This window comes from Pterocles gutturalis, unplaced genomic scaffold (genome assembly GCF_000699245.1).
Source record: "Pterocles gutturalis isolate BGI_N339 unplaced genomic scaffold, ASM69924v1 scaffold21091, whole genome shotgun sequence".
Taxonomy (NCBI): Eukaryota; Metazoa; Chordata; class Aves; order Pterocliformes; family Pteroclidae; genus Pterocles; species Pterocles gutturalis.
The window spans coordinates 44,295-68,950 of record NW_010098360.1 but is presented as its reverse complement, the minus strand read 5'-3'; the positions used below and the strand labels follow the sequence as shown (position 1 = coordinate 68,950).

At 46.8% G+C, this 24,656-nt stretch overlaps 1 protein-coding gene across 1 annotated transcript; it reads left to right on the top strand.

Annotated features, from left to right (window-relative positions):
* Positions 1–271: 271 nt before the first annotated feature.
* Positions 272–24,249, top strand: AMOTL1 (angiomotin like 1; the record flags this gene model as incomplete). Its single annotated transcript, XM_010072760.1, has 9 exons — positions 272–416; positions 1,252–1,341; positions 8,952–9,097; positions 15,081–15,230; positions 18,845–19,035; positions 20,323–20,448; positions 22,351–22,577; positions 23,296–23,565; positions 24,146–24,249. Coding segments are annotated over 9 exons (1,449 nt in total), but the record flags the coding sequence as incomplete, so codon positions are not given.
* Between the last annotated feature and the right edge of the window lie 407 nt (positions 24,250–24,656).

Sequence of the window (24,656 nt, the reverse complement as noted above, 5' to 3'; positions counted from 1 at the left end):
CGGGATGTTGCAGGGTGTTGTGGCATGGTGAGCTGCCCCACGGGGCATTTGCAGGTGTTCAGCAATAGTTCCCCACTGCAGGCATCTCCAGCACCACTGGGGCTTTGTGCCATCCTCCACCAAGAAGATTGGTCATTGTAGAGTTGGTGGCTGCTGTCACACTCAGCACAGGCATTGCCCCAACCCCTGCACCCCATTGAAATGTGCTGGGCAAACACTGGGATGGGATGTGTTCCTGTTGGGCTTTAACAGGAGCTCTCTCTCCTTTCAGTTTGAAATAGAGATTCAAAGGATTTCAGAAGCTTATGAGGGCCTGGTCAAGACCACCACTAAGAGGGAGTCTCTGGACAAAGCGATGAGAAACAAACTCGAAGGAGAAATTAGGAGACTTCATGACTTCAACAGGGATCTCCGTGGTATGTTACGCTTGCTTGTGTGGGGTTTTTTCCCCCCGGTTGACATGGTGTTTCACTTCTTACAAGCTCCAGAGTAGCAGGCTTTAAAGGAATGGGTTCACGCACGTTTTAGAGAAACTTCTTGAGAAATCATGCCCTGCTCATTGGCAAAAGACAAAACTTCTGTTACCCCCCTCAGTTGCAAAGAAAACCTCTGGCAAAATATGAATCAGCTTCAGATGCTGCCTTTGACTATGACTTTGACTTTGAGCTATTACCTGTCCAGATGCCTGATGGGAGTACTTTGATATGTCTTTGGGCAGCGAGATGCCTTGTGCAAGCTGGCTCATGCTTTTTGCAACAGTGGGAGGGGACTGGATGGTCTTTTTGGAGGAGGGGGGCACCTGAAGGCAGGCCCTTCCCAGGGAAGTGTGTCCCCTGCTGCAGAAAACTGCTCCATTCCCAGGGCATCCCCAAGGATCTGTGTCATCAGGCTGAGGACTGCCTTCCCCCAGGGGCCGCACTCCACTGCAGGAAGGCACCCATCCCCTTGCAAAGCTGGGTAACTCAGATTGCAAATGTCTTGCGCATTTTGGACAGCATGAGAGATGAACTGCTTGGACACATCAGCCACGGATGGCAGAGGCTTTTTCCCCAGTTTCTGTAAATCTGAACAACACAGATTCATGGAAGAGGTCAAAGGCCTCATCTTTTATGTATGTGTCAGCCTCCATTTTAATGTACTCCTTCAGAGAGTCTATTTATACTGCTCTGCTGGCATGCATCTTATTTTCTTGGTTGACCTACAATTTTATATACATATATTTATACCTAAAGTATTTCCTGTTTTTTGCAGAACGACTGGAGACAGCCAATAGGCAGCTAGCCAGCAGAGACTTCGATGGGCATGAGGATAAGTCAACAGAGGGCCTTTATGTCACTCAGAGTGAGTACTGTGCTAATCTGTTTTGAAGGTGCATATATGCATATGCACACATATATACATGCTGGAATGGAGGTGAACACTTTGCTATTAGTTTTATTGTCCTTATGGCTTGGTTTTACTCAGCTAATTTGTCACATACTCTCATTTAAGCTGCAGACAGGATTGTTTAGGCTGTTTTTTTTTCTCTCTGAGCACCAGAACCAGGCAGTGGGAGTTAATGGTAACACAACTTAGCTTATTTTTGATAAATATTTATCTGAAATTTTGAAGTGTTGCTTGCAGGGACCATCTCTGGAGATGCATGCTTTTTAGAGGAACAAGATTCTTCTCTTGGCTGGGATAAGCCCAGAGCAACCTCTGTTGACTTGTTGTCAGGGACTTGTCCTGGACCCTCCTTTTCACAAAGGATGGAAGATTTTACAACTTCTACCTCTATGAAAAACATCCATTCCTGTCAAGTTTTAGGCTTCCGTAATGACTGAGCACAGTGCTGCAGCATTTCACTGCCATGTGCTGACAGCTCCATGTGATCAGCCCAACCGAAACCCGAGCAGCTGGATGCTGCATGACAGCACGTGGCTTCTCGAGTATCCTGAGAATCTTCATCAGGCTTCCAGAAGGGCTTGACCCCCTGGGAGCTGTGCGGTATCTTGCAGGCTTAAATCCTATTGAAGCTAAATGCTGTGTACAACTGATCCTTCAGTTTTATTTATTGCATCCTTGGAAGATGAGCTGCAACTGCAAATCCTTAGGTGGAGAACTGGCCACCTCCATTAGCAGCGTGGTGTTTGATACCACTCGCTGTGCCTCGCTGCGAGCCCTGTGATGTCCACCAGCTGCTCCAAATGCAGGAGAGCCTTCTCCTAGCTCCCACCAGCAGTGACCATGCCAGCACAGCAGCTTCGCTAATAATTTGGTGCATGCGTGCACAAACCAGAAGAGAATCTTTTCCATGACTGCATTATCTTTGCCATATTAGCAGATGTCACAAAGGCATATAGATTCTGCTGTGAAGCCAAAGGGATGATCTGTTAAGAAAATAGCATTGCTATGCAAGTCTTGTCATCCTTGGGAAGGGTTCATATGGGGTAAGTTGCACAGTGCAAATTGCAGACTGGGGTCTTCTGTCTTTGTATAGAGACAACCTGTCAGTGTTCCCATATACTGGTAGCTACAGGGGGGGAGTTAAATCCCCAGAATGGACTCAATTTGAGTCATTTTCTAGCGCATAAACATGTTCTACTGATAAATATTTAGCAATAAAACTTTGCGTTGTGCACTCAGCATATTACTGCTATCAATTCACAGCTTATGAACAAATATAGCTTTTTGGATCCTATCACATAAGATGGGCTGGATGCTTGGAGTGTCTCCTGGCTGGCCCAGAGAGCTAAATGTTACCAATGCAATGCAGAGTGCTTCCAAGAATAGAAAAATGGGCACATGTAAAGCAGGTCCTCTTCAGTCGTGTTCTTTCGGCTGCTGGAGCATGCACAGTAAAGGCCTCGATATCAGGGTGTCAGCCTAAAATACCCCTCTCAGAGCCCATAAAAGGTTTTGCTTGGAAATCCTCCGTGGCTGACTGCATTTATACACTGGTGTTTGTGAGTTGTCCCCAGGGGCACACCATGACGAGGGTTGCACCCCACTACCAATCTGCAGATTTTGCAAGCATAGTCTGTACCCTCCTGTCTTTTGAAGGGATGCTTGGACAGAAAACTGAGAAGAGAAGGGGTCCAGCTTGGTTTAGCTGATGTGTGCACACTTGTCTACTGAGACTGAAACAGTCATTTTTAGAAGAGAAAAAATGGTTCCTACATGCACTCCCATCAGCTGTTGCAATTTTGTCGTGAAACTCCCGTTTGTTTTTTTTTTTTTTTCCTAAGGGTAGTAGCTTGTTAAGTCAGATTAGTAAATGCAAATCTTAGTTTTCATTAGTAAAAGCAGATTTCTAGTCCCTATGTTTATGGAAAACATCCTCTAAACATAACCCTTAGCATCCCCAACCCAAGTTATATAAAAAGGCTCCAACATCAGCAGGTTCCTAAAAGTTGTCATTTTTAAGCCAGTCTCATGATGAGATGAAGAAGGAAAGATAAAACTCATGAGGTTTTTTTAACACTCATGCTTGGTAATACTGCAAATGCAGAATGAATACCATGGTAAAACTCCAGTAATAGGAAAAAATCCCTGAAAAAGAAGTCTGGCAAGGCAGGACATGCAGGGATCATTTCTCAGTTCCTTGCAGAGCACTCCCATCAGCAGTGCAACAGCACAGAGCGGTCGTGTGCTCTGAGATGGAGACTGAAGGTGACAAAAACTCTTGTTCTTTGTCATAATAGTAGGCAAAGCCAGGCTGCATGCCTCAAAGTATTAAGTGCTAGGCATTTGTGCCTAAGGAAAATGCCACCGTTGTCTCGGTGGTAGGAGAGAACTCACAGCCTACTAGTTCCATGATAAATATGTGATGGTTAGTCAGTGAAAAAGGTTCTTTTAAGGAAAGACATGAAGCAATGACTGATGAAGGCGTATGGGCCCATACAGATGAGAGAAGAGCCAGGCAGGAGGAGGCTGAGAGATGCTGTGGAAAAGGAGAGGCAAGAAGACTGAGGATGGTTTCAAGGGCATAAGGCAGAGAGAAAGTTTATGATACACCATATCATGGGAGAAATTTGTTCTGGTGGAGTCTGAGAATTCTGTGTGTTTTTCTGGGATTTCTTGACTTACAGCCACTCTCAGAGCAGGCCTTCTTCCAAGGAGCTGTTTTTTCAGGTGTCTGAGGCAGATCAAGGTCTGTGCCCATCCAGGTGGCTCTGCACCCATTAGTGGGGATGCATAGACTGTTTTGGCAGTGTTTTGCTAGAACCTCATGCTTTCTGGGAGAGCGCGGTGGATGTGCCGTGTATGACTTGTGCGTAGATCTCTGTCCCAAATACCCCAGGCAAAGAAATATTCCCATTGAATGAATCCAACCAAAGAAAATGCTTACAGTAGATGTTTTTGAGAGCAAGGTTTTGGGCAAGCTGAGAGCCATTTGATATTAAGACAGGAAATAATCAGGGCAAAGGCAGAAGTTTCAGGGGCAAGTGAAAGGGAGCTCCTTGCCTTCTTGTTTCACAGCTGTGAGCTGCATGCAGGAAGGTGGGGAGCCACTGCCCCCCCTGCAACCGGAGCCAAGGGCACCCACGCAGGGCACAGCAGCCTGAAGAAAAGGTGTCATATGGAAAAATGCATATGTTCTACATATGTCACCGTGCCCTCCAAAGGGAAGAGGAGTGGGAAATCTGATTTCAGTTTTCAACACACGAAGGGGAAATTCTCCCCTGACTTGTACTTTATGACATACAAATGGAAGCATCCTAACTGTAAATCAGACCATGCTTAAGCTGCTTGCAATATTTGTTGGCTAAGTTAAGCCGTCATGTGTTTTGATGGAGATTCGGTGCCTTCCTCTAACAGCAGAGCATCAAACCTTTCTGCATCCCTGCTTAGGTCAGTGACCACAAGTAACCATGTACCATTAAGTACGTTACAATTGATCATAATAATTCCAGTGCAGAATCCCTGTTAATCAACACATGAGAAAACGAACTCAAGGACCTTCAGCACAACCTCCTGCAGCTTCTCAGCCTTTCCTTGGTGTTGGCGTGGTCCACACTCCAGAGAGCTGTTGGCAATGTGCCATTTGTGAGCAAAACTGCAGGAGGAAAAGATTGCGAGGAGCTCTCTTGGCATTTGCCTGGGATGACCAAACAGCCAGGGGTTAACACAGCCACTCCTCATGGAGCATGCAGGGTGGACCTGTACTATCTATAATGTAGTTTTTAGTTATGGGTGGCTTTGAGGGCACATATTCAACTGATATAGGTAAGTGGTATGTTTACAACATATTTCTTGTTTTTCTTTCAAGACTGATCAGATCAAAACCTTCTGTTAAGCAGGAGGTCTATGTGAAAAGCTGGGGCTCACATCTGAGTGTAGTGAAGGGGTGGCAGTGATTGAGTGTATCCTTCTGTCTAATGTTTCTGCTTCAAAGCAAATTCAAGACTGGTTTACCCTTGGTGTACCTAGCCAGTTCACAACTCAGAAAGCCTGTTTGTGAAGCACCAAAGCAGGCTTTTGGCTTTATCTCCTCTTTTTTCTACCCAGCCATGGAGTATCGGTGTAATGTCCTCAGTGTGTTGAGGTACAACAGTCAGAGGCAGTGGGTGGAAAGCTGTGAGATCACAACTGTAAACCACAGCAGAGGAGCCTTTTGGGGACTGTTCAGTAATGGGACGTAGCAGTGACCCACCAGAAAATAGAAATAGTTATTAGCTGGAGTCTGTTAGGGAAAAAGCACATGCCTGGGCAGAAGGTACATGCGAGTGTAGCACAGTAAAACAGTATTTTTAGACTTTAAGGATACCTGTATGTACTTGAAGAGAATTTAAGGTATGTTCAACAAAGATCATCTTTACTAAAAATTAGTGCAATATAGGAAAGTACCTATAAAATGTGCCTCCAGCATTTTGCAGGAAGCAGCTGACACGGAGAAGTGTTGAGAGCTATTAAGTAAATTTTTCCTGTCATCTTTCCAGTGGGTTCCATGGTCATTTTGTGTACAGCATAATCTTGTCCTCCTTTTAGGGGGAGATAGAAAATGTAATGCAGCAGAGCAAGCGGAGTGCTTCGAGTTCCTTGGATGGAAGTTGAAAGTGAAGGTCCCGAGTCCTGTTTTCCTATGTGCTGTCCTCGTGTAGCACGGGTTTCAAATTTGAAGCACACAAAGTGCGATCCCAACATTAGATGGTGGAGTGCCATAGGGCTGAAATAGCATTCATCTTCCAGCTTCTCCACCCTCTAGGGAAAGTAGCTGCTTGATAATTTGTCCAGATTTACACTTCTGTAAAATACATATTAATGCTCCTTCTGGTGAATCTGATTGAAGTAAATGGCTTTGTGTTGAAGGAGACCTGCATGTCCAGTATACAATTTCTTGCTGATGTGGGAAGATTAAGGGCATGTCACACCAAGATGGCTCGTGGTGGCAGTCAGTGGCGTGGTGTGCACAGCACTCGCTGGGCTTTGCTTGTGGGCTTTGCAGAGGCCGGTGTGGCAGTGTTGCTGCCAGGGAATCATAGAATGGTTAGGGCTGGAAAGGACCTTAGAGATCATGGAGTTCCAACCCCCCTGGTATGGGCAGGGACACCTTCCACTAGCCCAGGTTGCTCAAAGCCACATCCAATCTGGCCTTGAACACCTCCAGGGATGGGGCATCCACAGCTTCCCTGGGCAACCTGTTCCAGTGTCTCACCACCCTCACAGTGAAAAATTTCTTCCTAATATCTTGTCTAAATCTGCCCTCTTCTAATTTAAATCCATGACCCCTAATCCTGTCATTACATGCCCTTGTAAAAATTCCCCCCCCCCATCTCTCCTGTAGCCTCCTTTAGGTACTGGAAGGCCGCTATAGGGTCTCCTTGGAGCCTTCTCCAAGCTAAACAACCCCAACTCTCTCAGCCTGTCTTCATAGGGAGGGTGTTCCAGCCCTCTGATCATCTTTGTGGCCTTCCTCTGGACCCGCTCCAACAGCTTAACATCCTCCTTGTGTTGCAGAGCCCAGACCTGAATGCAGTACTCCAGGTAGGGCCTCACGAGAGCAGAGTAGAGGGGCAGAATCACCTCCCTCGACCTGCTGGCCACGCTCCTCTTGATGCAGGCCAGGTGCCCGGTGGCCCTTCCGGACATCGCACACTGCTGGCCCATGTTCAGTTTTTCATCTGCTGATACCCCCAAGTCCTCCTCAGGGCTGCTCTCAATCCACTCTCCGCCCAGCCTGTATTTGTGCTTGGGATTGCCTCGACCCATGTGCAGGACCTTGCATTTGGCTTTGGTGAAATTCATGAGGTTGGCATGGGCCCACCTCTCAAGCCTGTCCAGGTCCCTCTGGATGGCATCCCTTCCCTCCAGTGTGTTGACTGCACCACACAGCTTGGTGACATCAGCGAAATTGCTGAGGATGCACTTGATCCCACTGTCCATGCCACCGACAAAGATGTTAAATAGCACCAGTCCGAGTACCAATCCCTGAGGAGCACCACTTGTCACCAGTCTCCATTCGGACATTGAGTCATTGACCACAACCCTCTGAGTGTGACCATCTAGCCAATTCCTTATCCAGAGGGTGGTCCATCCATCAAATGTTTTTGTGAGGTGCTGAATTCCTCCTTTTATGATAAATGGAAAGACAGCTGGGTGGGTTTGGGCCACGTTCCACGTGGCTCAGCTCATACACGTCTCACCTCACTGCAGGCACCTACCAGTACTACGTAAATTGAACTTGTTCTCATCCCACCGGTAATCAAGGAAGAATGAGGCCCTTCTGGGGGTAGTTCAGGTCTGAAATGGACTGACTTCAGCTGCGTGAAGTTTCCTGACCGTCCTTGGGGGTAGGTGGATAGTGGGGCTTCCAGCTTGAGTGGTCATGCTTGGGTGTGATGGGTGGATATTATGGGCAGATGTTCCATGTTTCAATGTTTTTGGAGCAACTTCTCACTTCAGTTAAAAAATAATAAATTCTGTAATGCTGTGTTTAAAAAGTCAAGAATCAAAACAACGTTTAATTGATGCCAAATTAATTTTTGGAGGAAATTTTCCATCCTGGAGGCTTGCCAAGTGCTCTATTTCTGTTGTCATTCAGAATGAAGGCCAGATTTTGTAATCTCAGATTTCACTGAATGAAACCTCCATCCCCTGCTTCCTCATTAACTGTTTGTGGTTCAACTTTGGGAATCCAGTGATTGGCCTGCAGTGCTCATGTTCCCTGAAGTGGCTTCTCAGCACTGCCAGGGCACAGAGGTTATCTACATGTTTGAGTCCCACTCCTGGTGCCTTAAGGCACTTGGTAAGGGAGAAGCACCAATTTCGGGACCCTTAGAGGAGGACTGGAAAGTCACCCAGGGCCCCCATGGGGTTGGAATATCTCCCACAGTCCCTCTTTCTCTGTATGGCTGGAGAGAGCCTGTTCAGATGCCTCCTATGTTATTCTTCCTTATTGCTTTCCCCGCTGTCCAGCACAGATCAGTGTTTGTTATTTGGCTTCTTCACATGTTCTGTATCTCATGATCTCCATCCTTGCAAATAAAATGGACCAGGCACGCCACAGCCGGCATCCACATGACTGAGGTTTCTTGCCCCTTTTAGAGAATCACAGCAGCATCCAAGCTTGCAGCTATAAACACTCCTCGACGCAGGCTGTCCTCAAGCAGGGCCTGGGCATTGCGTGGGAAAGGAGTAGCTTGTGCAAGCCAAAATTTTTCTGGGGAATGTGCTAGTAGTTCAGCAGAATGGACAGTGATGAGGCAGTGCTCAGGTCTACAAGCTCTGCCAGTGCAGAGGTAGCCCAGGCTGCTGCTGGTGCTCACATAAGGCTGGGCATTGAGGGGCTGAGCCTTGGCAGTAGAAACTCCTTGTCCGCTGTGTCTCAGCTCTGTGTTGTAATGGCCCCACTCGCTGCAGCTTCACATAATTTTTGATTTTCTAGGGACATGGCAGCTTAGCTCTGGCACATGCTCCAGGGCCTGTGAGCTGTCCTCCTGGAGCAGCTCTTGTTCTTGTCTTTTTTCCAGACAAAGAGCACTTGAAGGAGAAGGAGAAGTTGGAGATGGAGCTGGCAGCTGTGCGCTCTGCCAATGAGGACCAGCGGAGGCACATTGAAATTCTCGACCAGGCCCTAAACAACGCGCAAGCCAAGGTCATCAAACTGGAAGAGGAGGTGAGGCATGGGCTACATTCCTGTAGCGGTGGCTCATGGTTAGGCATTTCTCTATCCAAGTCCTGAATCTCTTGTAGCCATGATGTGGCAGGTCTTCCTGCTCTCCTTGCACCAGCCCTCTTGTAGAGAAAATGCAGTCATACAATACTGAGCTAAACAAGCAAACAAAGGAGACCATAGCCATAGACGTTTTTAGAGCGGAGTCTTCAGCATGTAACCAGGAGCAACACCAAACTCGGCTAGCTGCTGGCTGAGGTAATGATCAGACTTAACAGAAATACCAAATAAAAAGCTGACTACTCACTGACTTGGGACTGTGATACCAACATGTGATGTTGGTGCCTCCTATTTCTCCCCAAAGAATGCCAGGAGGCTTTTGAGGTGTGCACAGCAGCCTAGCAGTGCAGGGCTTGATAACTTCACATCTGAACAGTGTTCTTAAAAGAACTGACAGCTCTGGCTGGAGGCAGACCTTCCAGGATTTAGAGCTACAAAGAGCTACAGGTTTTATGTGAGAGCTGGAAAAGACCTATCATACCATGAGACCCAAGAATTGCCATCTGTGCAAAACCCCCAAGAGGTCTTTAAGGCTCCTATAAGCCCAATAGTGAAAACACGTATTCAGATGGGAAGAGAAATCCCAGGTACAGAGGGCTCTTCAAACTGACAGGCAAGTACAGAACAACATCTAGTAGCTGGAAGCTGGAGTTACACAAATTTGAAGTGGAAATAATGCTCAGTTTTAACTATAACTAAGGGCGATGTCAGTTCTCCATTATGGAAGATCTCTGAATCTCAATTTATTTTGTTCCTTAAGACCTTCAACCAAAAGGTGTGGATTTAATAACTAATTGAAAGTCTGTGCACTCTGGCAGATCAGGCAAGACTGTCAAAACACACTTTTTGGCCCTAAAATCTCTAGCCCTGTGACCAACAAAGAGGGAATAAAATAGTCTTTACTATCTGAGTGGGCAGGGCATTGGTGAGAAGGATGCTCACCTAGCAGGCTTGGTAGTGGTTCGGGCTCTGGCACAGACTGCTGACATGATCTTGTGCAGGTCTGTTCTTCTTCAGTGCCTCATTTCCCACCTGCACCCTCCCCAGGGCTGGCCTGGGGGTGAATCCACAGGAGCCAGATGGGTGCAGGGGTGCAAGGGGTCTTGTGAGGAGCAGGGAAGGTCCTTTCTCAAATACCTACAAGTAACTTCAGTGCAGTTTTGTCATGGGATGATGAAGGGTGAATTGACCTCAGTGATATTTGCATGTTTTTTGTTGGGATATCCAGCATGACAGACCCCCTGTTAGGCTAACTAATGGTTACTTAGAGTCTGTAAGATTTAAGGTACTATATGTAAGTGCTGAAGGCATTGCTGTTTTGTTCCTGACCATTAGACCATTCTGACTTCCTATTTAGAAACATTTTTAAAACTCCATTGCCTCCGGTGGATACACTCAGCAGCAAGAAGAGGATCACATAAAGTTTAACTGCTCACGGTCCCAGTGTTTTTGGGGCAGTCCCTTTGGGGTTGCTGCAGGAGCTAACATGCCTTTAATCTGTATGGAATTCACTTGACACTGTTTCCTTTAAAGGCAACCAGAGGTTTTCAATTTGCATTTCATTACAAGGTGGCTGAATAAAGGAATGTTTTAAGCAGCAACACCTGCTCCTGCAGTCCCAGCATCACTCAGGGGGTGGGAAGAAATATGTTTAGCTCCTGGCTGCTCCACAGCCTGTCAGTGTGGTATTGGCAGATTACATCGGCTTGCTGAATACGCACCGGTGAAGGCAGCAGAAGCATAAATGCAGATTTCCAGGCAGGTGGTGTAAGAAGCTATGCTGTGCCTGCTGGGTTGTAGTAAATATATCTGCAGCCTTAGGGCTTTGTCTGTAAGAGCTTTGCAGTTCTTTATCTAGGCATCCAGCAGAAATGTGACTCTGCTGGGGATCGGAGCTCAGATTCTGGATTGTGGACTGGTGGAGCTGAGGAGAGGGCAAACGTTCCCCTCTAGAGAGCTGCTAACCTCCATGCGTGGGCATGGTAAATGTTACAGAGGATGGTAATCTCCTGCCCAGGGTATAGTAGGTATTATGGAGGTCATAACCTCCTGATCTGGGCATGGTAGATGTTACGGAGGTGGAAACCTCCTGACCAGGGTGTGGTAGATCTCGGGGATGACAACATGTGGAGGTGATGCAACTGTATTTGCCAGAATTTGTCTGTCAGAGCCCTCAGCCTGAGCAAACCCATGTTGACCTGGGAGTGTTTAACTGTCTTTTTTTGGTTTAAAGCAAGTTAAAATGAATTTTCTACCAGTTGCTGTGGTTTAATTATTTATAGGCAATGCCATGCAGCCTGGCTGATGTGCAGTTAAAATGTGGCTGCTGGCATGTACCCAAGCTCCTGCGCTCCCTTCCCCTTGCTTTTGGCCTGTATCATCACTAGGTCAGACTATTTTTTCAACAGTCATCAGTGTTTCTGGTGCAAAATTTGACACACATGTGGCAGATACTGTTGAAGTTTTGAAATTTCATCTTAAAGCAGGGATTCTTACTATAATTTGGCATATATTGAAAGAGACACTAAATTACTGAAATGAAAATAACTGTTGTTATTAATAGAGCTCTACCTCATGCACTGCTTTGTAAATCCACATAGATTTCCTCTACCACCAGAATGTAATTAAGTTTAAAAGCTTTTTAAAACAAAGCTTGAGAAATAAGCAGTAGCTACTAAGTTGAATTAACATAACATAGCATACTGTTTAAATCTACATTATCCTGAGTGCCTGCTACTAGATGGATTTAATTTAAAAATATGTAGGTGGTATTATCACCACATGTCATGTAGAAGACTGATGCTGGAATCGCGTGTCTGGTCCATGCTTTGGGTAGAAGACTGAATAATTTGAGAGGGTTCAGAAAAGAGCTGTAGAATTTATTTAGGGCCCAGAAGCTGTTCTTTGCAGGGAACAATTAAAGTGAAGAGATGGGTGAGCTCCAGTCCATGCATATGAACATGAAGAAGGGATTGCTGTCAGCCAGATTAAACGTTGCTCTTTAGCATAAGAAGAAATAATGAGATGCAGTGTTTGGGGACTGAAGCTGAGTAAACCAGGCTGGAAATTAAGAGTTAGAGTTATTATTATTAAGAGTTATTAACACTGAAACAACCTACTTAGAGTGACAGTAGATTCTCCATCTCTTAAAGTCTTTAACTCAAATCTCATGTCTATAGAATAGATATTCTATAGCTCAAACTGGAGTTACGTCCCTAGTACAGATATTTTTCAAGACCCACTTGTCTTTATTCAGATTTATTTGCTTGGATCATCCCCTTTTAGCCTTAGCTCTTCCTCTTTGTTTTCCTAATCCCTGGGACAAGGGCAGTGTTCACGCAAGTGTGCTGATCTTGTGAATATGTGAATTGTTTCATTAAATGCTTCTTGCTCTAGTAGATCATAATTTGAAAACAGAACAAGAAGTAGTTGGCTTAAATTGCGTAAGAGAAAGCCAGATTAGGTATTAGGGTAAACGTTTTCTGTCAGTAAAGGAAAATAAGCTGTGAAGTAGTTCGAAGGGGAGGTTGTGGAGTCCCTACCCCTGGAAGGTAAACAGATAACACAGACATACACCAGGTTTTAGGTAGAGTTGATCCTACCTTGCAGTGGGAGGATGGACTGGTACCTCTCCAGGTGCCATCCAGCTTTTTTTAAATTTGAGTCTGGGGCCCCTTCTTGGCAGGAGACCACATCTGCTCCCCCCGTGTCCTGCCCCTTCCCCTCTCTCATCCACACTGGCAGGGCTGCGAGGTGGCACACGCACCTTCCTGCTGCCAAAATAGCACATTCAGCAAGAAGCCACTGCTCTGTCTGTCCTGCCAAGTCGTGAGCTCCTGAGGAATGCAGTCTTCGTGCTGCTGCCAGAGGCTAGTGGGGATTATAATCTCATTAATTTTCATGGAAAGCCCTGTGAGCCGTAAGCGTTAGCCTGGATTACAGCAGGGCTAGGGAGGTCACGCTGCCAGTCGTTGGCTCTTTAGGCCAAGCTTTGCTTTTGCTGTGAACAAGCTCGTATTTCACTTCAGCTGTGACATTTAGGGTGGCAGAAGAAGAATTTCAAGAAAAAGTGATTTTATTATCATTGTAATCAGTGGGAGGGGACCTACGTGAATCCAGCATCACACAAGGAAAAAAAAAACACGCTTATTTGCAGCATGGGAACCTGGGCTAAGCAGAGGACTCTGGGTTAAGGGGAGCCCCACAGAGCCAGAGGGACCCAGCACTGGTGTTTATTTACTCCACATGCACAGGAACAAGCCAGCAAACTTCTCACTACAACCCCTAGATGTTTAGACACATGTATTTTCTGGCCATAGCTCCTGTATCATAACCCACATTGCAGTTAATTTTAATAGTGATTTAAGTACTTTAAAAAGAGGTAGGCACTAGGATATGGTTTTGCCCCTGGCCTTGTCAGCTCACAGCACCTCTCCAGCCTCTCTTATTTATCTAGTTCCCCAGTGTCGACTGGGGTTAATGTGTTTTTCTGTCTCCTGTTTTGCTTCTGAAAAACTTCAGATCTCAAACAAATGTACAAATAAATGAGGGAGACTAGAAGTCCTAAAGAGGATGTTAGTGATCATGGCAATGATCTTGAGCATCCCTCGTTAAACCCCAGGCTGCGGATGGGGTCCAGCTGAGGCTTGGCAAAGTCTGTGTGGTCCATCATTCAAACTGATTCACCCTCCCTTTCTGAGTCAGGGAGTTAAGTCCAGAGTCTTCTGGGGTCTTTTGGGGCTCATCGAGGTCTTTTAGGGTTTACAGCTTCAATTTCTGTGCACTGTTGCTTTCTCTACTACAGGGCAGATATCTTTAGAAAGGTGAATTTATTCATGCTTATGAAGAGAAAATTAATGACAATAGACAGGGGGAGAAGAGGGGAACTGGGATTCCTGAGGCCGGGACTGCAGCCCATGGGGAGAGCAGGCAGACCCCACTGCCGTGTCCCCATGGGTAAGTTCCCGTGCTCCCTGGAGGAAAGGACTGCTCACAGACACCCAGGTGTGCCTGGCCCCTGTGGGCTCACCCCTTCTCAGTGCCAGGTCTTGGCTGGGACTCAGGTTTCAGCACAGGCTTTGCTGCCTGTTCCAGCGCCTGACACAGCTGATGCCCAGGGTGTCCAGTGTCTTCAGCCTCCTCTCCCCGAGGGTTCTCAAGCGTGCCAGCTGCTTCTGAGCATGATACCCTGTGGTGTCAGTCAGTGCCCAGTGGCATGGTAGGAGGCCAGAAAAAGTGGGAATGGCTGCTAAGCACCCTGAACATCTGCAGTCCACTTGTAAATTCCTTTTCAGGTATGCCGCTTGAGCAATCTCTGTCCGTAAAACCCGGTATTACAAAATCCTTGTGTCTTGTTTATCTCTTCAATAATTGCATTAAATACATAAGGAGGGCCTGACTTTAGTTGCCAGCACATCTATACATCGGCATGGCCAAGCCTGTGAGCAGGATAGAGCAGGTGGAGCGCTTCTGGCACTCTGCTCGCTCCACCTGTGTTGAGCAGATACACAGCGTTGAAAAGAAGAGACTCTCTTTGGGTGCAGACAATGTGCTGAGTGTCACCAGTCGATAAAACCTACCAGAATTCCTCTTAGCTGAGGCCAGCCTGTGTGCTTGCCCAAAGAATATCCACCAACGTGACAGCTCTTGCTTAGAAATGATCAGGGGGTTTCATGGCTAGTGAATCCCCAATGGGTGGAAGATCTGGGAAGTTCCTCTGAAAGGGTTAGAGCTGCCCCAGCAATGCCTGCTGTGCCCTCTCCTTGCCCTTCAAAGGGGCACCATCCTTCCCCTGGAGAAACTCCGTGAAGTAAATGGCCAAAGCCATCCTTGTACTCCATACGCACTTGCAAGTGAGCGGGGGTCCCAGTGGCCCAGGGTGGGCGTGTGGTGCCCCCTAGCACTGCTGACCCTCTGTCCTCCACAGCTGCGCAGAAAGCAGGCCTACGTGGAGAAGGTAGAGAAGCTGCAGCAGGCACTGACCCAGCTGCAGGCAGCCTGCGAGAAGAGGGAGCAGATGGAGCGGCGGCTGCGCACGCGCCTGGAGCGGGAGCTGGACTCACTGCGGATGCAGCAGGTGAGGATGGGGCGGTCTGTGTGGGACCCCAGCATGGGGCTTTCGGCATTGTTTCTGAAGAGGGACAGTCGCTTGCAGCCCTGCCAGATGCCACCTTGTTTTTGGGTTCAGGTCATTGGGCTTTCCACCTGAGCCTTTCGTTTGGATGAGGTTGTGGATGACGCATCATTGGAAGTGTTTCAGGGTCGGGTTGGATGGGGCTTTGAGCCACCTGATCTAGTGGAAGATGTCCCTGCCCATGGAAGAGGGCTTGGACTTAGCTGATCTTTGAGGGTCCCTTCCAACCCAAACCACTCTGATTCTAACTCCTGATTTTCAGCAGAGGATGGGGAGCTCTGCAGTGGGGCTGCTGGACATGAGCCTTGCCTGGGAGGTCCTGGCTCCCCTGCCCAAGGACAGGCAGGGCTCTGTCTGCGTGTGTCCCCCCACCTCTGCCAGGGGAAAACACCCTTCTAAGTTTCTCTCCAGCAAACACAGATTGTGCAAGATCAGCTCCACACTGAAGGAGGAGAGGAAAGGTGCAGTCCACATGGACATGAGATCTAGCCCAGAGTCTTTGGCTGATCTTTCACTGAAAAAGCAAGGTGGATGACATGGGATTAGGGGGGAGCAAGGGCTTGGGCCATATTTGTTCTGGACAAAGCTGGTTTAATTGGATTCACAGAAACCTCCATCCATGATAGATCTGGAGACAAATGGTGTCATCTTCAGACAATAAATCATGTAAATACCAGTGCAGTCCAGAATGGGCTAAAAGTGTAGGTTTGAATTTCTCTGTATGTCCCCTTGTTTTTTGGCAGCCCTGTATCCTCAGAGGGATAGTGTTATGCTTGTATTTTATGCATGGTTATTCCTTTGTTATTCCTTCTCCATCCTCAAGTCCCAAAGTCCAGTCATCTGTGAAAAGAAAAGAAATAAAAAAAAAAAAAAAAAAAGAAGCACAAGGAGGTTGCAGGGAGGATTTCCAGGCTACAGCCGGCACCGAGTTCCAAACACACGAGCATTGGCTCCAGAAGTGAGCAAGCAGATTTATTGTGTATCAAACCACTGCTTGGGGAAAACCCTGCAACACAAGCAAAGCATGATGCTCTTGTAACTTTTGAAGGGCTCACTTACATCTCTGCTGCAATAACCCTTCCTTATTTATGAGCAATTAGTGGAGACCAAAGCAACTGTTCCGTAGAGCTTGTGCTGCCAGAAAGCAGAGGGTCTGATCCTGCCAGCAGTAGCTCTATGCGCAGCATCAGCAGTTTGCAGTCACAAGTTGGCTGCATCTGAGAGCATCCTCTTACCGCTGGCAGCCCCGGGGCAGGTCTGGTCCCCCAGCACACCTCCAACAGCATCGCTCTCACCGCTGCTCCCTGGAGACCCTTCCCATCTGTCTTGGCTCTTCCTTGCTGCTGTTATAAGTGCTTTAAGTCTTTCTTGCCCTATCCGCCATGGGCTTGCTGTTCCTGTCTTCTACCAGTAGCTCTTCTCAGTTGCCCTTTAGCCTGCTCTCCTCCAATTTAAAAAAGAAATCGCATGGGGTATGGCATGCTAATGCTGGTGTAAATGACAAAACATTTGAGAAAATACATTAAAATACAAGTTAAAGTAAAATTAGAACTAGGAAAGGTTTTATTCTCTGGGCTGGACTGGAATATAGGGACAAATTGATATATTAAGTAACTGGGATGGACTGTTACCTAAGTCCTTGTCTTGGGAGTTCAGGCTACATCTGCTTATTTTAGCAGAAAATTTCTCTGTAACTTACAGATTGCTTAATTTTTAATTTTCTTTTTGGCAATGTAATCAGCAAGTGCATTTTGGGTTGCCATAGTTCTCCAACGCTTGCACCTGTTCCCCCTAACAAGTTTTAAGACGAATGATACTCTGACTTCATATCCCACCTATCAGCTTTGAAAGGAGACTTTGTGATATTTTTTATTATTATTTATAGGGGTTTTTTTATGATGTGATGAAACATGTTGCTTCAGGGTGCCCCAGCTTTTTACTTCAGAGCTGTCTTCTCTGAGTTATCAAAGTTCTATCTACTGAAATATTTTCTCATTGCAGAGAAAAAAAAAAAAAAGAAAAAGCTTTTTTCTGCTTTTTGCCAGACAGCGAGCCAGAATCTCTTCTGTTCCTGGCTTGTTGGTAACCGAGTCCAAATGGCAAAACTTCATTATCAATCACTGATGCATGAGCTAGGACAAAAAAATCCCTTTGACTTAGCGTTGCAGGCTGAGCATGCAGGGCTGGAAGAGGTTTTGACTGAGAATGAAGACAAAAGGCACCCGCAGTGTCCCAAGATGCCATTTCTAGACCAGGACCATGCTTGCGCAATATTACCTTCCTGCCAGGGATTTGACAATATTTGAAGTGTAAGTGCTGATTTTTGCAGGAGCAGAGTCGCAGCTGTTGCTCCTAAGGGCTGCCCCGTGTTTCAGTTCCAGAAAGCAGATTCCAAACATGCTACTGCACCAAAGGCAAAGGCTGCAGCCTTCCCCTGGTATCTCTAGTTTCCAGTAAGCAGGAGATAAGTGTCTAGAAGAAGGAAGTGTGGTTTGGAAAATGGAAACAGCCGCTGCAGCCTTCACTCTGGTGTACTGGTACTGTGCCAGGGAACCACTTTGCCAGTGGAAGTTCGTGGTGTAGCATGGCTGAGAAGCCACTGCTCTTGAGACATGGTTTCCCTTTTAACACAATTCTGTGCACCATGGAGTGTAACAAATCTCTTGCATTTTTTATTGAAAAAAAAACCCAAAACATTTACTTCTACTGACTTCTCCCAGAGCTTCGTGCCTCTAGCCACAGTGTGGGCTCATCCCACTCAGCCTCTGCTGACCCAAGGGCTGGATCTCCATCCTCCTCTGCTCTCCCCCAGCAGTGAAAGGAGCTCGGGGCAGCTACCTGTGCTGCTTAGGTGCTGTAATTAAGTGCTTGTAACTGGGTGGGATAAATCTTGCCTGGGAAAGTGCTTTCCTTGCAGTGTAGATGCAAAGGATTATGCCCCTATCGCTGCTTGTCAGCATCCCATGGGGGTCACCCCACAGTGCCTGGAGATCTGCCCCTCCAGTCAGAAAGTTACCTGGTGCACCACAGAAAGCATCCCCTGAGGGCACATGAAAACTGATGTGCCAGAAGAGACAGGAGTAAATCCATGTCCACAGTGTTTTCCCAGCTGCTGTTCTAACATGGTTACTTGTAGCTAGGTTACATGTTGCTTTTCTTCTCCTTTTTAAAAACCCTCTGGTAATAACTGCCTGTCCATACAGAGCACTGCACAGCCGTGTGCTGAAGTCCCAACAAGAAGAATACATTTTTAAGCTTCATTGCTTCATTTTCCTGACAGCTTTTTTTCCCTACCTTTCCCTTGGTTTGGGCTATCCCACAAAATCCCTGCACATCCAAGGAGCAGTCAGATGCTGCCTTCTGTCAGCATGGTGTGGAGAAGTGTGTGCTGGGCTTGCACACATGGTCAACCTGCCTGTCCTCCTGCAACCCAAGGGGTTGCCCACATCAAAAGACATGGGGATGTCTTTGTGAGCTCCAGAGAAAATGTGGGGGAAAAAGGGCCAGCAGCTCCCATCCTTGGCAGGAGGTGAATATCTCACTGTTTTCACTGGCAGAGGCAGGGCAGCTACCAGGCGAGCAGCCTTCCAGAGCACAATGCCCCAGCCCTCATGGAGCTGGTGCGGGAGAAGGAGGAGAGGATCCTGGCCCTGGAAGCTGACATGACCAAGTGGGAGCAGAAGTACCTGGAGGAGAGTACGATCAGGCACTTTGCCATGAATGCTGCAGCCACAGCTGCAACAGACAGGTAAGATGTTGCTGCAAGCAGGCAACTCTGTCTGCAGCAGAAGGCGTGGGGGAATAATAAGGAATGGATATTTTCTTAGGGCTGGATTTTGCTTGCCTTTCCCTGCTGAGTCGTGCCGCCAGGGTTAATACACTTCTCTATGATGTCATGCCAGTGAGGTACAATAATCGGTTAAGACTGGATTTACCCTTCTGACCAGGTCCAAAAGTTTATCAAATCCAGGCACCAGACTCAAGTCATGGCCTCAATGGCAAAGTCTTAGGCTGCCAAATTGCACAGCATAGGTGAGGCAACTCCTCCCCACTGCCCGGTGGAGCAAGGAGGGAGTGTTGGTATATGTCTGCATCCATCCCATGGTCTGCAACATGGTTGTTTAACCTAGTTTTAAAAACTTGTAACAAGGGAAATTTTGTGGCCTAAATCCCCTGTTTCACTACTTCGTTAAGCTTCAAAATAAAAAGGTTCTCCTGATAGCTAAGCTAAACCTCTTTACTGCAGATTACCTCAGCTGATTCTTGTCCTTCCCAGGTGTAGGTGATGAACAACAGATCACTGTCAACATGGTAACAGTCTTGTAAATATTGGAGGACAAATATCCCCTGTTGTATCTTCCCTGGCCTGAACTAACTTTCTTCAGCCATTCCTCACACCTTCTAGTTCCCATTCCCATTGCATGTGTCTGGACTGTCTCCAGTTTGTGTCAAAGCATGGTGCCCAAAAGTACCTAAGGCACTGCAGCAAGGCTTTCCAGCGATGAGGAGGACAGGGTATTTAACTTCTTGCCCCAGTTTCTTAGAAGCCAAATCCCCTGAAAACATCCTGAGATTTCCCTTTAAAATGCAGTTAAGTGTGTGACTCAGGACAATCCTTTTCTTTTGCACTCCAGTCTAGGCAGCACTTCCTGTGCTATTTTTCACCTTCCGAAGTGCAATTTTGTTTCTCATTTGTGAGGTACTCTTGTTGACTTGGGACCATTCCCCCAGTGAGTGAGTCCTTCTGATGTCCGACTCAGTCCTCCAGGACAGTTGTTAGCCTCATGGGGTTCACCCGTGATTTTAGCACACTCTATGTTCCACCAGCGTGGTTATTTAATGGCATTAATGACTAAACCCGAGCTGAGAGTAGACTGCAGCAAGGCAACTCAACATGAGACAGCTGTCTGGTTGACAGGGAACCATCAGTGGTTTGCTCTTTGAATGTGGGTTTGGGGTTTTCTTTGCAACGACCAATCTCACTTGAAAAAAAGGTCTCAGGAGCCTGACTCACTGTGTTGAACTGCTTTGCTAGGGATGCCTCGGCCCCGAGCCACTCACGCAACGGCAGCTACGGTGAGAGCACGCTGGAGGCACGGGGCTGGCAGGAGGAGGAGGAGATCGTGCAAGCCAACCGGCGCTGCCAGGACATGGAGTACACGTAAGGGGCTGCTGTGCTGTACCTCCTTGTCGTGGGGTTTGGGCTGGGTTCAAATAAACCAGGATGCCCTTCGATTCCTTCATGCACACCTGGATGGGATGTGCTTAGCTTCACTTTGACTTAGTTTTGCTCTTCAGCATTAAAACAGGGATTAAAGAATCACTGTTAGATAACTTCCTCCCTACCTTCCCGTTAAGCCTCCTCTGTGCCAAAAACGACCTTCTTACAAAACAGAGGCTGTTCAACTATTAAAAGTAGGTTGGCATCTGAAGAAGAAGTGGAATGCTTGTTTAATCTCGGTGAAAATCCACCTCTGGAAACAAGCACGTCTGGATGTAAAAGCTGAAGTTGTAATACCACTCCTACGTAATCAGCAACATGAGCACTTGCCTTTGCCTTGCTTTTCAGTCCTTGCTTGTGTATTTCTCTTTCTGGACATGCTAAGTTTCCTACACCCAAGTTGTGCGACTGTCACATTGGCATTCAGGAACAAACCTGCAAAATTTAGCACCATGAGCACCACTAAAAAAAAATGCATTTACAAGTAGTGGAAGATATAAAACAAGCTTTTTTGGGCACAGGCAGACAGTGAGAGTAATGTTCATTGGTGCAAATACTTCTCCATTTTTAGCACATAAGTGGACATATGGCTGTGTAGTTCAATGAGCATTAGACCTGGGCAGCATTTTTAATCCAGACTTTTTTCCTGGTGAAAAGTGGCCTTTTGATGAGTAAAAATCCCTCCAGAATGCTTGTGTATCCCTCTAGGTTTTTACTGAAAAACTATTTTAAATCTGTTCTTCAGGGCTGCCTTCCCCACAAAATCACCAGTCTGCAGACATTTTTATAAAACATTGTACTTGTTGGTTGTGGAAAGTATCAATGATTGTTTTTACTGGGTTTTTTGTTTTCCACTCACAGATACAAGCAAATCCTGCTTCCAGTGAAATAATGGAGTTTTGCCATTGGCTTAATTAAAGATAGATTAGGATCTTGTGTTTTCATTACAAATTAGACATCTGGTTATGAAAACTAATGCCAACGGGAAGTTACTAGCTATCTCCCTTGTACATATAGGTTTTCCACATGTGATATTTTAGCTTTCACTGCTTCACAAAATGCAGCTGCATTGGACTATATATTGTACATCACAGTCAAGATATAGCCACCTGGCTGTCATATTGTACATGTACAATTATTTTTTTTTTAGTGTGGTTTCGTATTCTTTCAGTATGATTTGCTGTTAATCATTGCTGGAGAAAAGTCTGAGATAATCCTGATTTTTTTTTTTTTGTGATTTTGAGAGTCTTTGGGCTCTGTATGAGAGAAATAGTGAGCTTTGCTTGGCTCTGCACACCATGTGCTGATTGGTCCTGCAGTGGTGAGGGAGAAGCAAAAGCCCAGCTCAGCTGTTAGAGAAACCAAAGGGAACGTTTCTGCTCATTTCAGCAGGTCTTTACTACAGCTGACAACAGACCTGAATTGTCATGTTAACTCAGCCTGCCAAAGGAGGATATCTAGATTTGTCCCCGATGTATTACGGGTGGAAATTGCCTGTGTGTTTGTATTCTGGTGAAGGTAGCCATCCACAGCTTGGTCAGGATACTGCCATCATTGCTTCTGCTGGGTTGGTAAAGACACAGCAATAAATGGGTTCAGTTAACCTTGCAGAAGAGACTTCCCAGTTTTGGCTTAATAGCCAGAAACACTGCCTGTTTCAAAATGCATGGTTATCCTCAGAGGAATTGGTGGGAGCTGCCTTGTCCAAATCTCTCAGAACCAGAGGGGACAGAGCAGCAGAACAGGTGCCCAGAGATCCAACCTGCTGCCCCAGGGTGGGGAAACCTGCCCATATAAACGCTTGTTTCCATTCCTGTAAGCAGACCATTCATATTTTGGCAGAATAAAGAATCTCCATGCCAAAATAATTGAGAAGGATGCCATGATCAAGGTCCTTCAGCAACGCTCACGGAAGGACCCTGGAAAAGCCGACAGCACCAGCCTGCGACCGGCTCGGTCCGTCCCCTCCATCGCCGCTGCTACGGGTGTGCATTCACGCCAGACCTCACTCACCAGCAACCAGATAGCTGAGGAGAAGAAGGAAGAGAAGATCTGGAAGGGAAGCATAGGTGAGCTCAGTTTTTGGTTAAGCTTTGGCTCATCCATCACTCTGTCCTAATCTTTCTGCTTGAGCTTAGCAAAAGTGCCTTGGCCTACGGCATACATCGCCCTGACGGCTCACTTCCAGAGCATGTTCCATGGACAGAATGTGTGTCCTAGTGCTGAAGTCAAAAATTAGTCATTTTTTAACCTTGTGTTGTATCTTAATTATATTTTTAATCATACTAAATTGTTCTGCACTGATTATAGAAAGCCATAGTTGGGGGAAATCCTCTCAGACACAAGCAGATGATGTTTGCAACTTTGTGGGAGTAAATAACAAATTTGGGCTAGCGAAAAAGCCTGTTTAAAGTTAATCAAGATGGTGAGCATCCCTTTGGGTAGGAGTGCATGATGTGATGTGGCAGATAAATGGGAAAATGAGTGCAGGACTGTGGTGTGGGGCCGCATGAGATGTGAGCTACAGAGGCATGCAGGTCTGTGCCAGGGGTAGGTACCACTGGGATGGGAGTGCAGAAGGGGATGCAGGAAAGTGCAGCTGCTCTCAAAAAACTGTTTTTGTAGGAAAGTACCACATGGATATAAGGATAAGAGCAATAGGTGGTGTCAAGGGGAAAAGCTGAGCCAAGCTAAAGATCCAGACCAGCACCTTGCAGCTCTGGGGTGGGACAAGGGGACAGCACTTAGGTTCGAGCCAGGATGTGACTGACCTCCATGTGTTTTCAGGGCTGCTCTTGGGGAAGGAGCACCATGACCACCCGTCAGGCCCCTCGTTGCCTCCTCCACTACCCTCCTTGTCCTGCATGCCCATCCCAGTGCCGGTGGCCTCCCACGCGAAGACAGGCAGCAAAGACAGCAGCACCCAGACGGACAAAGGTGCTGAGCTCTTCTGGCCTGCTGCCGCCTCCTTCCCCGGCCGTGGACGGCTGGGTACCACCCCGTCGCACAGCCCAGCCTCACGGCCCCCAGGGACACGAGTGGCCGGCGAGAAACTGGGTGAGCTCTGCCGGATCCCCACATAAGTGTGAAATGCCAGCACCCCTTGGGCTGTCCGCAGATCCTCACAGACACTCCAGTATTGATGGAGGAGGGTGATGCCTTCAGAATTTGTAAGGTGGTGGGGAGGTTTCTTCAGGGAAACTGAAATCGTAGGGAGAGAACTTTTCAAGGTTGCCCATTCTGGCTTTGCAGAGCTTCATGCTTGTCAGCTTCTGTAAAGCTCTGCTTGCCTGCAACAGGTAGAGTGTCCAAGAAATGTGATTTTTCATGCTGCCAAAGACAAAAATTACAGAGTTTACCACCTTAAAAACACTCCACACATGCTCACGTACTCAGACCCTTCTCTTTCTTTCAACCTAAACCATGGTTAGTGAAGGCACCATTTTCTCCCTAACTTTTAAAGGAAACTGGGGGTGAAATAGTAAGGAGAAAGTAGAGATTCAAGTCTGGCTTTCAGTATGTAGGACATACAGTTGTGTTCCACCACCACCCAAAAAATAAATTGTTTTAGATTTGCATGGAGAAATTTGCTGTTGAATTTGAGCTGAAGACCAACTTTCCCTTCTTCTCATTTCAGAGAACTCGAGCCATGGGAAGCTGCCCGACAGCAAAGGCAGAGTGAGCAGCTTGCTGCACAAGCCTGAGTTTCCAGACACAGACATGATGGAAGTCCTTATCTGAGCAGAGGATGGAATCTTTGGGGTTTTGTGTGTGTACAGCCAGGTCCAAGATGGTCCTTGCTGTGCTAACCTTAAGAACTGACCCTGAGAGTTTGAAGAAAGTTAAAGAAAGTTTGTGCCCAAAATGAAGCTTGAGTCTGATGATACATTAAGACCAGGCGAGAAGTCAAGAGCACTGAAGAGCAGCGATGAAATGAAGGTCTGGGGCTTTCTAAGCAGAAAAGGGCCTTGAAAATGGAATGTGGCACAAGAAAGGGATCATTGAGAGAAAAGGAAACTGCATTTTCTGGTGTAAAGAGAAGGTAGCGAAGTTGCAGACTGGGTACAAACTGCTGCTCTGTTTTCCTGCCTCTGCAGCCAGGAAACCCCGTCTCTTTTGAGGCCACAGGGAGTTTCTGAATAACCTGG